General features: G+C 45.0%; 1 protein-coding gene across 2 annotated transcripts in view; it reads right to left on the bottom strand.

Moving 5' to 3' along the window:
• Positions 1-17757, bottom strand: part of TBXAS1 (thromboxane A synthase 1) — a 294793-nt gene that overhangs the window by 213494 nt on the left and 63542 nt on the right. For both annotated transcript variants that reach the window (XM_054989134.1, XM_054989135.1), the window contains one exon: positions 6980-7073. In XM_054989134.1, coding sequence (XP_054845109.1) covers positions 6980-7073 — 94 coding nt within the window. The remainder of the gene's footprint in view (positions 1-6979; positions 7074-17757) is intronic.

Below are 17757 nucleotides of genomic sequence, written 5' to 3'. Positions count from 1 at the left end.
GCAGGTGCATTCAAGCCATTTCCCTGGCCTCCTTGCCAGGCTCTTGCTGATGGTGGGAAATCTCCAGGCGGCCTGCCTTCTCCTGCTGATCACCAGCAATCAGCAGGCAAAGGCTACAATTGCTGGGAGACTGCCTGCCATCGGCAGGAACTGACACACCTAACCTGGAGACTGGTAACACTAACCTGCAGCAGAGCGGATTCATTTTACAGAAACCCCTCAGTGGACCACAGATAGAAATATACAAGTGGAGGCGGTCCTTCAGAAGCTTTGGACCTCATCCATTTAGGATTTTATAGGTCAAAAGCAGCACTCTGAACTGGTCCCAGGAACCTCTAAAAGGCAACATAGGTGGGACAAAACTGGTTTTACACGCTCATTATGGCACTAGCTGCTGCACTCTGGTTGAAGTTTCTGGGCCATCTTCAAAGGCTGCAGGTAGGGAAGGGCCACGGTTCAGTGGCAGAGTCTCTGCTTTGCATGCAGGAGTTCCCAGGTTTAATCCGTGGCATCTCCCATTTAAAAGATCAGGCAGGAGCTGATGTGAAAAACCTCTACTTGAGAACCCGGAGAGCTGCTGCCAGCCTGAGTAGACAACAGTGACCCTGATGGACCGATCGTCTGGTTCAGTGCAGCTCGCACATATAAATGTATGTTTATGAAGAGGCAGTGCTTACGGGCATCACAAAACCAGCCGAGGCCATATCAGATCACACACACAGTTCATGTGGCCAGATTTATTTTGCTGCTGCTTTTTCAAGGACTGCAGTCTGTAAGGCTGGAGAAAGTGGGTGGCTGATCTTGATACAGGCAAACCTCACAGGTCTGTAACAATATTCCAAATGCCAAATTAACATTTGTGCAGGATCAAGAGTATGAAGAAAAGTGAAGGAAAAGGCTAAGAAGCGTCACATTGGCAAACATGCCACTTCAGACTTAGCGAATATGGAAAGAATGCTACGGGCAGGACTGGCTCAAATGATCAGGTGAGCTAGTTCAACTATAGGGGCACTTACTATGTAAGAAGGTATTCTACTCCAGGCTTTGCAGCTGATTCTGTCATGATTGATTGCTATGGTTGCCAGGCTTGGGTGTGGGGACATGGGGGAGGCATGACATCAGCTGTGCTACTACATCACTTATGGGGAAAATCCAGAACTGATACAGGGTCATTCTACAAATCACTAGAAACTCTATGGTAAACTATAGAGTTTCATGTGATGCCTAGTGCTACCTTTCTGAAGAAGGGAGCTTTGACTCTCAAAAGCCTGAAAAATCATTTTAGTATCTAAGATGCCACTGGACTCAAATCCTGCTGTTTTAGAGCTACCCAATATTACTTCCAGGTTTCCCCCCAGAATTGATGAAGTGGTACAGCCAACATTACCTGCTGTTTTTAGCAAAGGTCACCATATCAGGGCTGCCAGCAGAAGGTCTGCCATCATAGCAGGAGGCCTGGCAGCCCTATTGGCTGCCCATCTGAACTGTATGCATCAAAGACTTTCTGTGATATTGCAAGGGGTTCTGGGAATCTTGTACTATACTGTTACTACTAAGGCAGTAAAAGCCATCTGGCCATGATGGTCATATATAGCTGATGAACTATGTTTACCTTGGTAGGTCACAAAATAGCAGAATAACAATTCTGCTAGTCAGGTGCCTGATTGAGTTTCATAGATTATGGTTAAATAATTAAGTAATTTCAGCTTCTCAAGTAGACAATAAAGTCAGCAATCTAGCTTTGTATATGGAATTATGGATTCAGCTGTGGCCTCACACAGAGCAGTAGAAAGGCCATAGCTCAATGGGAGAGCATATGCATTGCATACAGACAGTCCCAAATTCAATCCATAGCATCAGGTACGAGGAAAGACCCTCACCTGAGACACAGAAAAGCCACTGCTGATCAGAGTAGCTACTCAGGCAGGACCAATGGTCTGACTTTAACATGAGGCAACTTCCTACACTTTACATCTACACATTATCTTATGTTTTCCTCCATTTTCCATAGTAAACCTTTCCTCACATCTCCTCCCTCGTTTTTTTATTATTATTATTAACCAGGCTGCTGAGAGGCTGCATGCGGCTTCCCTGCTTTGAATTCTAATGGAGACATCACTCTTCCTTTATCCTCTCTCGGAGTGGACAGGATATTCTTTGTCTGCTCTGTTTTTTTCCTGTCTGGCCTACTTGTAGCTCCTCGGCTTCTCCTGAGTGGCCCACTTCTGTTGAGTGGGAAGGGGGGGGTTGTGTGTGAGAGGGGTGGAGGAAGCTTTGTCTCACTCACTCTTGGGTCTGGCTGCGCTGAACCATTTTATAGTTGTTGGGAAGACTGAGGAGGGCAGAGTCAAGGAAAAGGGGAAAAAAGCGAATTGTTCGCTTCACATCTGCCAAAAACGTCCTTTGATAAGCAAGTAAAGGCAAGGAACATACAAACTTTCAATGGAGTAACTCTGATTAATCCCAGCATAACTTTGGAACTAGAACACCGCTGTGTTTGCGTTCAATAACAGAAGCTGTAGTATCTGGGTATTGGAAACACTTGATTCAGCAGAGCAGGTTGTGAGAAGCAAATTGGTGAGGCATGAGGTTAGAAGTAGCCCCAGTTTTAATCACAGCTTGCAGAGACTGTAAAACATTTGCATGCGGTCTCGTATTGCCTTTGCAGAGACAACCAAGATCAAAGCTGAGGGGAGAGTGACACGCTTCTTTGCCACTAGTCCAATATGTTCATGTTAATTAAAAAGAAAAAAGAATAATGTGGCTCCATTATTTTTTAAAAAGTTCTCATCTCCCTCCATTTGGACAAAAGCATATGCTAAAGGATTCAGTGGTGGAAAAGGTTTGCAAAAGCAAAAGGGGGAAAGGGAGGGATTCCCACAGTCATTAGAAAATTCGCTTTTGCGGAATTGTCATATCTAATCACATCAAAGTTACTGCTTTGGGTTTTATATATAAAAGGGGAGAATGTACCTAAAGTCTAATCACCTTCCCAGCTACCTTATTTGTGAGGCAATTGTTTCAACATTTTCTTTTTTCAACAAACAGGAAAAATGTGAATCCCCATTATTGCTAATGTTGTTTTTCAGTAGATGTTCACCAGATTTCACATGGGGTGTATGTGGAAGTACTCAACATAAATTCAATTTTTTTCAGGCAATACAAATGTACAAGGGAATTTCATTTGTCCAAAATGGAAGAGGGGATGCTTTTAAAAAATCCCAGTGGGGGGAAATGTCTTTGGAGGAAATATCAGTTAGAACCAGGGCTTATTTCGAGGGGGAATGCGCAGGAACACCGTTCCGGCAGTTCCCCGAAGAGGTCACATGACAGGTGGCCCCGCCCACCTGACTCAGCCATTTTGGGCCCATTTCGGCTAGGATTGGGGCTGAAATGGCCCAGATCAGGCCTCTGACAGATGGTGGATCACTCTCCCACCCAGCAGTGGCCCGATCCTGACCATTTCGGGCCCCTTTTCGGCCATTTTCAGCCCCTTTTACCATTTTGGGCCCAATTTTGGCCCTGAATGGTAAGGATTGGGTCCAAAACAGCCATGATAGTTGATGTCAGGGCCAGGGGCTGTGGCACACACAAATCAGTTATGCTAATGACACACGTCCGGTGATGGCAAGGGGCGTGGCATATGCTAATGAGTTATGCGTTCCTCCAGCTCTTTTTCTACGAAATGACCCCTGGTTAGAACTAGCAGATGCAGTTTCAATATTCATCGAGAATAATTCTTACCAGAAATCTGATTTCATGAAGTAAAAATTTAACTGCTTAACCTCATCAGAATCATTCCAAACAGTGATGAGATTACATTCCGTATACTATCTACTTTCACTCATCCAGAGAAGTGTTGGAAGTTACTAAAGCATATGTCTGGCGAGGTAGCATAAACATTTTCTGTATAAAAATACTTGTGGACATAAAGATTTTTAAAAGTACCAGTCACACTACCGCATCCTCAGCTGGAGATTCTAATACCCTCTCATGTGCTCCCTCTGTCCCTCTAGTCCTTACTGAGAGAGCAATCCCTCAACCAATTTCGTCAGTTTTAATTGAAAAACAATTTTACTTCCCCTCTGATTTTTGTGCTAGCCAAATTCACACCGCAGCAGCGCCCATCAGGAAGTTAATGAAGCATATAACACAAACATCCTTCCAAAGGATGACCAAGGCACTTTTAAAAAAATTCTCTTTGAAGGAGGGAGATGAGATTACTAATATATTTCATACCACCCAATGTGTAATAGTAATGATTTCATCATTACCATAGCAATTTAGTTTTGCAAAGTGCTCCATAACCCTTACCAAATTGATTCTCTCAACAGTCCCATGAGGGAGCCCTTTACTATTTTCATTTTATAAATGGATATTCTGGCCCTCAAGCAGGTCTCCCAAGTCCTAGCTGCATTCAGACATCACAAGAAGTTGCAATTACACTTCGATCAGGCATGAACACAGTTTGTTGTTGTACTTGCACATGCTCTTTCCTTGACCTACTTCCTTCCTTAGCTAATACTAGGAGCTCAGTTATCCCCTTCAACTTCTTGGTTTGATCAAGTGATCAATCACCGTGACATCCCAATGCAGATGCCTCTGTAAATTTTAGTTTGTTCGCACCACAAGAGCTGGAATTTGAAACTGGGATTAAACTGAGGTTTATCCCACAGTGTATATGCCACAGATATACTCTTACATGTTTTTCTAGGGTTGTCAGGTCCCCTTATCCTCCTGGAGGGAGGTGGGAGACATGGCACTTACTTTTCTTGCAGTGCTTTCATGCACACTCCCGGGCTGTGCAATGACGTCTCTTCCAGGAAGTGACATCATCGCACAGGACTTTGTGCCACCACTGGAAGTGCTCCCACATTTCACAGCAGGCTGATTTCGGCCCATTTGGGGCCTAAATTGGCCCACTGTGAAGCACAGGAACTCTCCATTGCCCTCCCGGCACCACTCCTGTGTGCCACATGTTGCCAAGTAGGCCCCCTCTCCTGCTTTAAGGCCTGCCATGGACTGTGCCAGTTTCCTGCGTTGCTGCTTCACTGCTACACCAAGATTGCCCTGCACCTGTGTGCTCTGATACACGTGTCAGTTTCCTGCCTGCTTGTTAATTACCTTGCTGCTGCAATAGACTGTGTTAGTTTCCTGACTCCCTGTCTGGATGACTCCACAAAGGACTTTCTTCCTGGGCAGCCCTGCCTAGACCTATATCTGGACCTCCCAGTGTGTGTGTTTGGACTTTATTACAAGTGTGCCCCGTGCCTGCCTTGCCATCCTCCACGGACCGCGCCTGTTCCCTGCTATGGACTGCGTTTTACGTGCTGTTCCCCCTGCCTCCATGGAAGCCTGCCTCATCTGGGCCCAAGCCGCTGTTAGCAGCCGGGCGCCTGCTGGGGAAACCTCCAGCGAGCCTGGCCAGGCGCTCCCTGGTCAGTTCCCACCTGGAGCCTCCCGCATGCCGGTCCCCGAGCTTGCCCTCGCTACCGGGCAGCCTGCTAACCAGCCCCCGCCATGCCCAGCTGGCAACCATGTTCTTAGGCAGCCAGAAGACCGAGAGAAGAAGCCTGTTTTGGGAAGCCATTTCGGAGAAGCAGACACACCACGTCCACAGCGAGAGAACCTCGCCCCGCTCTGCATATCTTAGGATCCGCCCCGGAGAAGAAGCTAAGTGCCGACCATCCCAGGCACTTAAAGAATGCGTCTCAAAGAAACCTCCGCATTCCAGAGCTGATGACATCAGGACAAGCCCTGTCCGCTGGAACATCCATTCAGCCCGCTTGGATCTCCCCCTCCCTCCTTTGTCCCCTCTTCCTGAGGTGTCACTTAACACAATCAGGTTCCTAAAGTGGCCCATCCAAGACATTCAGTAACCCATTAAAGCCTTTGTTTTAACCCGTGAGAACCACCAAGTGCAGCACCAGCCCCAGGGTACGTTTTGGGGTATTTAAGCTGGTCCCTCAGACCACACGGTGCTCGTGCCATTCCTATCCAGACCCCCTTGCTGTCCCTCTGTGGATCCATTGCTGGCATTGGACCACCTCGCTGTCGTGTCTCTGCTCCGCTTCAGGATTGTAAGTATCGCCCTTATCATCGTGGGTACCTGCTCATGCGACCATCTCTGTATTTCTTACCCTGCATTTCCTAGTCCTTGTATGCTTTCTTGTATGTATGTGCAAGTTCAGGCTTACGCCACACTATTAGTAAATACACGTGTTTATTGAATCTATTTGTAGTCTGCCTCTTTGTCACTAGAGTGTCTGGAATCGGGACCTCCGTAAACATTGGTTAGATCCGCGCTAATTTTAGTTCCAGACTGCTAAGCTAATTTCCCCATTTAAAAGAGCAGTTCTGGTAACACACAGTGGGCCAAATCAGACCCATTCGGGGCTGAAATTGGCCTGCTGTGGAACATGGGAGTGCTTTCCACTGAAAATTGCCACTCTCATGTGCCTTCTGCCCCAACTTGGAAAAAAAATATGAATACATATTTTTTCCTCTCCTGCTGGGCTAAAAGCTGCTTGGAGGTAGTAATGTTCATCCACGGAAAGAGTTTAACACCTCCTTACCACTTCACATGTATTCGAAGGTTGCCAGCCTCCATGTGGGCCTTAGACATCTCCTGGAATTACAACCGCTGAGCGGCACGTAGGGCAATCTCAACTCCCCTCTGTATGGAGGGGGCAGGGCCACCAACCATGTGACCATTTTCAAGAGGTTCCGGAACTCCATTCCACCGTGTTCCTGCTGAAAAAAAGCCCTGCCAACCACTAAATCTCCAGAAATTTCCCAGCTCGGATTTGGCAACCCTAGTACATACCAGTCTCCCCTTTAAATTGTACAAGATCTTGAGCCCATCTGAGTTGAGCATTCTCATGTTATTTTCAACAGCAAGAGGACCCTGAAGTGGGTATGACTGAATAAATTTTTAAAATTCCATAGATGGACAGATACTATTCACAGCACTTCTTACCTCACGAAAGAATAACAGGTTTCCAATGAAAGGCAGAGGTGGAGGATGACGAATGCCCACCTTTTCTAGCTTGGAAAATGCAGAGGTAGAATACCTAGAAAATAATGAAAAACAAGCTTTGCATCATGCTATAATGAAATTTTTTATAGTAAAGGTCTAAAAAGTTCCAGAACTAAGAGGAAAGGAGCATAGAAATCAGTAGCATAGTGACAGTGTGAAATCTCCTTCCCTTGGAAGTATGCAAGATAGAATTGGCAAAATCCATTAGAAGTCTACAGTGGATGTTGATCCTTAGTCTTTGTACCTTTTTATCTCAGGCTTTCAAATTCATCATGTATGATCTCCTCGTAGCAATCAATATGAGGTACATGGATCCTGTAAGATCTTTCTGCTGCCTTTGATTCTGTTGAACTTAGGGTTACCAACTTACCAGTCCCTCGGTGGGGTCAGGGGATCCTCTGCTTCCACCCCCACCATCACTCACCTGGCTGGGAGGGGGAAAGATGTGGGAACAGGCCTCTTGGGCGCACTCTCAGGTAAGTATAATGTCATGTCCTGGGACTGACATCATCATGACACTCCGAGAGTGCTCCCGCTGTGAACCATGCACATGCTTCCATGCCTGTACGACGTCACTTCCTGTAAGTGATATCATTGTGCAGGCACAGGAGCACACATGTGCAAAGAACAAAGACAATGTAACTGCGGAGCCCCCCCCCCTCCTGCTGGCAAAGTAAGGGGACCTGGATCTGGACCTCATTGTTCTTTGGAAAACTGCTTATGTGATTTTGGTTCATTTCTGGCAGGGAGAATGCAGAGGATGGTGATGGCCAACAGCTCTTCTAAAACATACTGGGTGAGTGGGTGGGGACACAGGATTCCATACTGTTCTCCTTCTTGTTCAATAGGCACAATGACATTAAATTACGTAGGGGAAGGCATGAGATGCAGTGCAACTATTCGTTAATAACACTCAGTTCCATCACAATATATTCTCTGGTCATAATCATCATAAGAACTAAAAAATTCAACCTGCCTCTTTTCATTTTTTTAAAAAAATCAAAGAATATTAAACTGAAATCATAGAATATTAAACTGATGTGAAGCAAAATATTATTGTTGGGAAAGGGAAATGAGGGTTGCTCGTCCCCCCAGTGGGGGCAGGGGATTCTCTGTTCCCACCCTCTGCCCCTGCCACCACTCACCTGGCCAGTGGGAGGAAAAGGCAGGGGAATAAGCCTCCCAGGGCGCACTCCCAGTGTGGTGTGACGATGTCACCGTGAGGTCCTCACACAAGCCCCGAGAGCGCTCCCGTGCTTCGTGCTGGGCTGTTTTGGGCCCCAAACAAGCTGATTCTTTAAGAATCAGCCCAGTGCAAACCATGGGAGTTCTCCCGGGGCCTGTGTGATGACATCACTCCCGGAAGTGACATCATTGTGTCACTGTCAGGAGCACATGCAAAGATCTACTCGAGGTAAGTGCTGGGTCCCCCTTCCCCTTGCTGGGAGGGTAAGGGGATGTGGCAACCCTAAGGTAAACTGTACAAGATACTGGTTTCATTTCCCCCTTTCTCTTGTTCTCCTATTATGTCATGGGTTTCAACAATTACAGATGCCAAAATACTGTCATCATACACTGCAGAGATATACCAGCTATGCCAGATGTGCTGACTAAATGATTTCTCAGCCACCAGTCAGCAAATTACAAGAAGACACAACTTTGGAGAACTGAAAGCCGAAATCTAAAGCTTGCCTATATAACTTTGTATTGGATGCTGCTGCTGCTGAATAAGGCAAGAAATAACTTTAGTCACATCTCTGCCAAATTCCATTTGGAACCTTCGGTGTGATGCTTTAAAGGAGTGAGCATGAGCAGGAATTCCCAACTGAACTGCTGAGACACAAGGCTCATCCCTTGCCAAATAGATATACTGGGAGCAGAAGACTACAACTGGGGGGACCGACTGGGATGTGAGTGAAAGACTTGTTCTCTGGAACAGCATTCTCCCCTTGAAAATCAGACTTCCTGAACCATAAGCGATATAAACAGCCAGGTCCATCCATAGCCAGAACTGGGAAAAACTTGGAACTTAGTGGGTTGCCAGCAAAGGGGGCAACTCCAGTGGGAGGTGGTGCCCCTGATACCGCATGTGGGCACGCAAAGTGTGTGCACGCTCCCAGGACTGCACAATGATGTCACTTTGGGTCAGCTGGAACAAGGGGGGAGTTTTTTTAAGTTTTAATCACCCTTGGTGACAATGGTCACATGGCTGGTGGCCCCTGATCTCCAGACTCCCCTCTGTCTGTAGATCAGGGGGCGGGGCCACCAGCCATGTGACCATTTTCAAGAAGTGCTGGAACTCCATTCCACCATGTTCCAGCTGAAAGAAAGTCCTGGTTGCCAGATTCCCCATCATCCTAAATCTTGAGACTCATTGACAGAGCCTGGTGATGTCACATTGAATAGTTGTGTTAACAGTGGTACTTCTACACCGTGGTTGCCAAGCTCCAGGGAGTGGCTGGAGATCTCCTGGAATCACAACAGATCTCCAAATCTCAGAGACAGTTCCCCTGGAGAAAATGGCTGCTTTGGAGGGGGGATTTTATGGCATTATACCCCACTGAGGTCCCTTCCCTTTCCAAACCCTGTCCTCTCCAGGCTCCAACCCCAAAATCTCCAAGAATTTCTCAGCCTAGAGCTGACAACCCTAATCTATACACCGTTAAGTTTGTACACATAGTATTTGTATGTAGTCACAATCATGTGGCTTTGAAGAGATGCACACTTTATCAGACAAAAAAATAGAAACAGGAACGTTAACTGTGTGATAAATGTAAAATTCAGTCCAATGTGTGCTAAATTTAAAATATAATGCCAATTATCACTTCCCATCTCCAATGTACACACACGGTAGTTGCCACATGCAGAGGCATGCATCGAAGTCTCAGGAAAAAAAACATAAAACTGCAATATGGCATAGTATCGACTCTCCAGGGAAGGGTGATCTGCTTGGGATCATATTAGGAGTCCTTTCTTGATAAGTACATAAGAACACAAGAAGAGCCCGGCTGGATCAGACCAGTGATCCATCTAGTACAGCATCCTGCCTCACACAATAGCTAACCAATAGCTATGGAGGGCCAACAACAGGGCTGAATCCTTCCCATGAAGTTCACTTTCCCTGCATGTGGAAGTTCCCTTTAGTCACCAAGATCGGTAGCCAGTGCCACTGATAAACCTCTCCTCCATGACTCTGCCTAATCCTCTTTCAAAATGGTCTATGCCTGTGGCCTCACTACATCCTCTGGCATTTAACTAGTATACCTACATTCTTGTTTCAAGAAATATTGCATGGCGCAGGACTGTGGATTAAGATTCAGAACTGTATTAGGAAACCTGGGGATGGGGGAAGATAGCAATTAAAACCAGTACTTGCAAGTAGCTCCCTCCAACTTATTAATTATCCCCTAATATTAGTTAGGTTAGGATTACCAGTCCCTTGGTGGGAGCAGGGCATCCCCACTCCCAGTCTCTGCCCCCTGCCACCACTCACCTGGCCAGCAGGGGGGGCATGGGGAATGAGCCCAGGAGCTCTGAGGGCACTGGAGCATTTCCTTGTTACACCAGAAATGACATTATTCTCGATGTGAAAAGGTAGCGATGTTCCTTGCGTGGGGCTGATTTTCATCAAACCAGGGCCCGGCAGGATTTATTATCCTTCCGCCGGGCCTGTAAGACAGAGATGTCCCACCAGGCATATGGCAGAGGCTAGGCTGGGCCCCCGCCGGCTGTACTTGACTTGACTTGACTTGAAAAGATCTGTCTACCACCCTATATATATATATATATATATATATATAGATATGGATATATGGGCTGTGTCTGAAATGAAGTAACTCTTCCATTGCCATCTGAGAAGTTTTCATTGTATGTAGTGTTTTAATTTTATTGTAATGTTTTATCTGCTTTTTTGTTTTATGTAAATTAAAATGTTGTGCTCCGCCCTGAGCCCACTTGGTGGGGAGGGCGAACCAAAAATCTAATATAATAAATAATAAAATCAATCCCACATGGGGGGCTTCCTTTCCTTGTTATGCTGGGAATGATGTCATTCCTAGCTCAATAAGGAAGAGCTCTGGAGCAGAGGTAAGTACCCTCTGAGCGCCGCCCCACCATGATCCCCCCATCCCCTGGTTTCAGCTCCAGGGGACCTGGCAACCCTATGGTTACTCTTTAAATAAAGGAAAAACAGTCAGCACATGTGCAAAATATTTGCAGTCTCTGTCATCAGAACAGATTATTCATAGCACAAAGTTATTTAGATTTTCCCAAGAGCTTTGCTATTCCGTATCTGAAGGTGGTGGAGCACCTGCCTGGATATTATGCCCCTGCAGCCCTTTGGCCTTTTGCAGCAAAGAAGTTCTGTAGGTTCTGAAGCTTAAACCTGTCTGAGCATTATGCCTCTTCAGTAGAGATGGGCAAAAACAGCAATACGAACAAAAAAAAGCCACGAACAGCCCAATCTGCTGTTTGAGAACAAGCTGTTCATGAGGCCCCATTCTAAACAAACAGGTGGTTGTTGCAAGCCTCATTCATTGCTGTTCATCAAGCCAGACAGTCTGGCACCTGCAATCAATTCCCATGGCAACGTAGGCAGGGATTGTCTGAACTCTGTCTGAACTCCTGCTGTTGCCCTGGAAACCCCAATCTAAGCCCAATTTAGCTTGATAGGCAGGTCTTCCTTCCAAGTGTGGACTGGATCTCCAAATCTGTTACAAGAGGAAAATACCAGGGGGGATGGGGGCTCCCACCTCTGGCTAGTCTTTGCAGACAGTACAGAGGGAGAGACAGCTGCTGTCGGCATTTTGATAGAGAGACAGGGAGAGTGCATTGGAGCTTGAATTTTATTTGTGTGTGGTGGGATATGGATCTACCCCTTCAGGTTCCAGGGCTGCTGCCAGGCTCTGGGGCCAAGCTATTATTTACCATTGGTACCTTTCCTGCTGCTTGCTCAGGTCAGGTTTCTGCGAGTGGTGCAGTAGGGATCTTGACCAAACTTGGATGATGGCTGGAGGAGAACCTGCTGGCCCCTACGAACAGCCAACCACAAACATGTTCATGAACAGGGTCATGTTCATGGTTGTTCATGAGTCTCTGTTCGTGGATGGCAACGAACTTCATGTTCGGGGTTTTTTTCTGTTCATGCCCATCTCTACTCTTCAGCTAGACTTACATCTCTCTCTCACACATACTACTCTGGCCCTCACCCTCGCTCAGTGGAGCTGTAGGAGTAAAACTGGGGGGAGGACAACAACATCAAATTATCAAGCAATGTTCTAGGAATTCCCCCATTTTCTATGGTTAAGAACCATAAAGATGGGGGGATTCCTAGAGCATCACGCAACACCATTTTCGCCAGTCTCCACCCCCAAATGCTCCCACCCCCAAAACTAAGTTTGCCAACTCCAGATTGGGAAATTCCTGGATATTTGGGGGAGGATCCTGGGGAGGGCAGGATTTGGGGAGGGGAGGGATCTCAGTGGGATGTAATGCCAAAGAGTCCACCATCCAAAGACATTTTATCCAGGAGAACTGATCTGTGTTGTCTGGTGATGAGTTGGAGTTCCGGGAGATCTCCAGTTGGCAATCCAACTTTAGCCCTAATCCAGTTTTGTGGGGATGAGTAAAGAGATTTTGACCATGGTTATTTACTGGGAAGTACAAAGCCCTGAGGCAAATTTCCTACCACAAACAGGAGCTAGCCTCATAACAGTATTCTCACTTGTCACTGTAGAGCAGGGACATTAAAAGAGGGCAGAAACTTTTGTATAGAGCAGCAACATAACCCATGACTTTTTCTATATCAGTGGTTCCACTAATAGGAAATAACAGACACCCTGAGTTAAAGGAAAAATAGAACAAATATTTAACTAAGACTTAAGACTCAACATTCATACAAGCTCCCAAGGGCAAAAGTGAACTTTCCCCCTCCCAGAAGACCTGCTGGATAGCCTATTAAAGCAGCAACGCACAACAGAAACAAAGAAGGAAAGAAGCAAAAGAAGAAAGTGCAGAGCAGATGAGAACAAATTTGTTCTGGAGGGGCTAACTTAATCAGCTCCAAGCTTGTTCCAATCAGCATCTTTCCCAGCCACATTCTTTCCAGGTAATCCAGACAAAAACCACTTGCATATTTCCTCTTATATCTCTGCAATAACAAAGGCAAGAGACTTACTTTTTAAATAAAAGCTGGGGATTCAGTAATGGGTATAACAAATTTGAGGTAGGATTGCCCCTATGTTGTCCCCCTGTAGCTATGGGCCTATAAACAACCCTCTGCCACTTTCCTATACAATAGCTCACTCCCTGCCCTTCCCCGTTCCTATATAAACTTCCTCTTCTTGCTTGCAAATTATGTGAGGAAACATCTACTGTGAGTGGCTCATGGACTGGCACTTGACCTTGTTCTTGCCTTGCTAGTTCCCTCCCACTTCATCTCAGCCCCATCAATGCTGCTCCTCTCCACCCCATCCAGAGTGCTTTCTTGGAACTGAACTTGGCTTGGCTTCCTGATCATAAGTCCATCTCATTCATGAGTTGGAAACCTTGGCCTGGTTCTCTCCCCTGAGAAGGCTGGACAAGGCTGCCAGATGACCAAAAGCCCTTTCTCTGAAGGGGGCACTAGGCCTTGTTAAATCATGACTTATAAAATCCTACTTCGTCTTCTCATCCCCCACACTATCCAGGACAAAAGATGAAATGGAAATGGACTGGAGCTGCCTCCCAGAGCTGGGCTTGGATCTGGAGAGGTTATAATGAGCTGCAGTTTCCCTTCACACAGCCTTCACACAGCTCCAGTGTATAGGAAAACGTTTGCCCTGCCACTGGCAGGTTATAATGGGCTGAAGTTTCCCTTCACACAGCTCCAGTGTATAGGAAAGCCTCTGCCCTGCCGCCGGCTCTTTTTAAACTACCCTTCCCAGGGAATATTGCATCTCCCGACACATGTTCTTCACGTGTCAGATGTCTCATTGAGAGAGACTCTCAGAAACATTTCATTTATAAATATGCCATCCATGCTCACATTGTCTTTAATATATTCTCATCTTCAACTAATAGCAGTAAAGCCTGCAGCTGCCAACAGATGAAAATTATTAATTTCTGTCTGCTATATGCAGCCTAAGAAGGCTTCCAAGGCAACTTCTAGTAAGACTTTAACAAACAATACAAAAAATAATAAAACGTTATTACAAAAGCAAGAGCTTCACACCACACATAATTAACTCATGGAACTCACCACTGCAGGATAGCTAAGATGGCTTTAGAAGAGGCTCAGACACACATTCATAGAGCACAGGTCCATCTATGGCAATTCATCTCTGAATGCTTGGGAGTAAGAAAAGGGGAACACGTCAGCCTCTGTGCTTTGCTTGGAAACCTTTCATGGCAGCAGGCTGACCACTGTGGAAAACAGGATTTTGTATAAGATGGACCATTGGTCTGATCCTGCATGTTCCTCTTTAAAAACACGACCCATTATTGTATTGTTGGTTGCATGTATTGTGCTGATTTGATTGCATTGTTTTTAATGGTATGATCTGCCTTGAGTGTCAGTGAGAGAGGTGGACTATAGGTGACATAAGGAAGCAAGTAAATAAACAGAACTTTTAATCTTGCAATGGATCTGGTTGTAGGTATAGAACAGGTTAGTTTTAGGTAGGTAGCTGTGTTGGGCTGTAGTAGAACATCAGGCTTTGAGTCTAGTGGCATCTTAGAGATCAACAAGACTTTCAGGCTGTAAGCTTTCAATCAAGAGTCAGAAATTCCTACTTGGGTCTGAAAATTCTGTTGGTCTCTTCTAAGGTGCCCCTGGATCCAAATCCAGCTACAGAAGAGGTGTAACTCAAATTCAGCAGCATTCACTACCTGGATGGTGGATATGAGGAGCATGATGGGAAAGTTGTGTACTGTCATTTTGTATGGAGATACTAAAAAGAAATCACCTTAGACATAATTGCACCTGGCTACCTTTTTTTGTAACATTCGTTAAGGTTTTTTAAAAAGATAAAGACATATGACTTTGTGGTAAACATATATCAATACCTAAGAACAAAACAATTTACAGCTTGTCAAAATAACATGTCAAAACCATTTCAAAAACACGGTAAGACTGTAAATCTCCAATTTAAAAAAAATAAAACCTGCCAGCATTTACGAAACAAACACTGACAAATTGCAGTTCAGCAGTTTAAGCAGTGGGCCCAAAATCATTCCTTAACTGATTAAAAAATGCCCTTCCTGGCAACAGACATAGATTTACTAGCATGAAAAACATTATATTCAAAGGGGAATCCCCACTAGCAAACTCTTTTATTATGCCACAAAACAGAAGTTAGGAAACCTAAGAGATCTGTCCTTTCCCACTCTGTCAGGACAAGAGAAAGATTGTATAAGATATGATCTGACTGATCAATTATACATTTTAGGCTTCTGCCAGAAAGCTCTCTGGATAAGAGGTTTCAACCCGTTATCACATAATTTATATCTCCTGCGGTTTCCCATCAGAGCTCTTGATATCTTGATTTCAATCTAAAGGCACATAGCTGAAGCCTGGCCCTCTGGTAATTCCAGTAAAGCTGCTAACCATGGACGATTCCAGATGGCCCTCCCCGTCTCGAAACGTCGCGCATCGTCACGCGGAAAACGCGAAATATCGCGTTTTCTCGTGCGAGTTTTGCACGACGTCACTTCTGTGAACTTGAACTCCTTCTAACAGTGAGGTCCCATGCCAGCAGGGCAATCAAACGTGGCCAGATACCAGAAAACAGGGACTTGTCCTTGGTAAAAAGGGACCACAGCAAAGTATGCAGGGATCGAGCTGGATGGGCACTGCATCCCTCTGAATTCTGATTCTGTAATCTTCAGAAAGTAGCCCCATCTTTCAAAAGCAGTGGGAGACATGAATTCATGGACAAAATGATAGACACCGAGGTTATCCTTTGAGAAGCGCCAGGGGGGCATGCTGTTACTTTTTTATTACATGGCTGGGTGCATGCATTATAACTGTTCTTATTGCATTACTGTTGATTGTGTAATCTGCCTCAGGGTGGGAAGACGGCATGGTATAGCCCCATCTTGTCAGATGTCAGCACCTAAGCAGGGTTAGTACTTGGATGGGAAATCATCAAGGAAGAATGGGGTTGCTCTTGAGAGGAAGGCAATGGCAAACCACCTCTGTTCCTCACTTGCCTTGAAAACGCTGTGAAAAGGGTTGTCCTAAATTGGTTGTGACTTGACATCAAACATGTACATATAATCTGCCTTGAAACTCAGAGCCAAGCTACAAGTAACGCTTTACACAAGATGGACACTTGTCAGCTTCCCTCAAGTTTTGATGGGAAATGTAGGCGTCCTGGTTTTACAGCTTGGTTCTCCATTACAGATGCAAGACCGGGATGCCTACATTTCCCATCAAAACTTGAGGGAAGCTGACAAGTGTCCAACCTGTGTCAGGCGTCACTTGTAGCTTGGCTCCTAGTGAGAGAGGAATCGAATAAGAGAGGAATCAAATACGTAAGTATTAGTGTGCCAAATTCAGCATGAGGGAGACCAGGGCTGGGGAATAGCTTCAACCAAACATGTTCTTCCCTATTTCTGCATAATCTCTCTGAAGAACAGGGATATCTTGCTATGTGGAATAAGGTTCAAAAAGGTGGAATGTGTGCTATCGGATGCAGCGCATCAAATGACAACTGCGAGATCTAATTTCATGGTTTCATCTGTATGGAGAATGTAGGTCTTAGGGTTTTTTAAAGGATATTTGGAAAGGAAAATTCATGCTCAAAGCAAACCTGGCTAGAATATATCTGAGTGAAAGTTATGTAGGTACTGGACAGGAACAGTCAAGGAAGGAGTATTCTCTCTTTAAAACCAAGGTCGATTTAATTTTTAGAATCTATATTTGAAATTGCAAGGTGATTCTTGCACTGTTCGGTGGAATCATGACACTTCTATACATATTCTACTCTAAGAAGGTGAGCCAGTATAGATAACCAGGGTAGTCTTTGGTGATAGAATTTGTTCTAGGGTGGTTTGGTCATCTGTATCTTCCTGCCAAGGGATAAGAAAATTTGAGCATATGCATGTGTGTGTGTGAGAGAGAGAGAATGCAAAAATGTTATTTTGACATGGCACCCTGAGCAGTTTTATATTTGCATTTGGGGCTTCCATCCCAGACCAGTTCCCTGTCCATATGAACAGAAAACTGGGATTTCTCTTCCTCAATTGACAGCTCTGCCATTTGCACAATCTCAGTCTACTCATTTTAATGCAGCTTTCCTGAAGCTGGTCAGGTGTTTCCTTCGGTTTCTGAGTATCTTTATGTACTCAAATAAGAATTCATTTATCTATTGACACATAGGAATGGCTGAAGACACGTTGCAGGAGCACTTGTTCTGCATTTGCAAAAGGGATCACAGTGCCAGGATATAAACTTGCATAATAATTAGGATGTCTAATTAAGCTGAAACATCATGTCCTTTTAATTATGCAATTAAGATGTCGAATTACATAATTAAGGCATGTAATTACATGATGAAAAAATTTTATGAAATTTTATACTGCTTAGTGAAATTGTATTTTCAACTTAAAAGAAAAAAAAATCTCAGCACATATAAATTTCACCTGCTCCTTACTCAAAGATGGACACCCATAGCAAAAAGAACAACATAATATACACAAAAATAAGAAGGGGAGAAACTGTATTTTAGGAGAAATTG

This window comes from Eublepharis macularius, chromosome 9 (assembly GCF_028583425.1).
Source record: "Eublepharis macularius isolate TG4126 chromosome 9, MPM_Emac_v1.0, whole genome shotgun sequence".
NCBI lineage: Eukaryota > Metazoa > Chordata > Lepidosauria > Squamata > Eublepharidae > Eublepharis > Eublepharis macularius.
The sequence above is the reverse complement of the archived record's forward strand: the minus strand, read 5'-3'. Positions and strand labels throughout refer to the sequence as shown.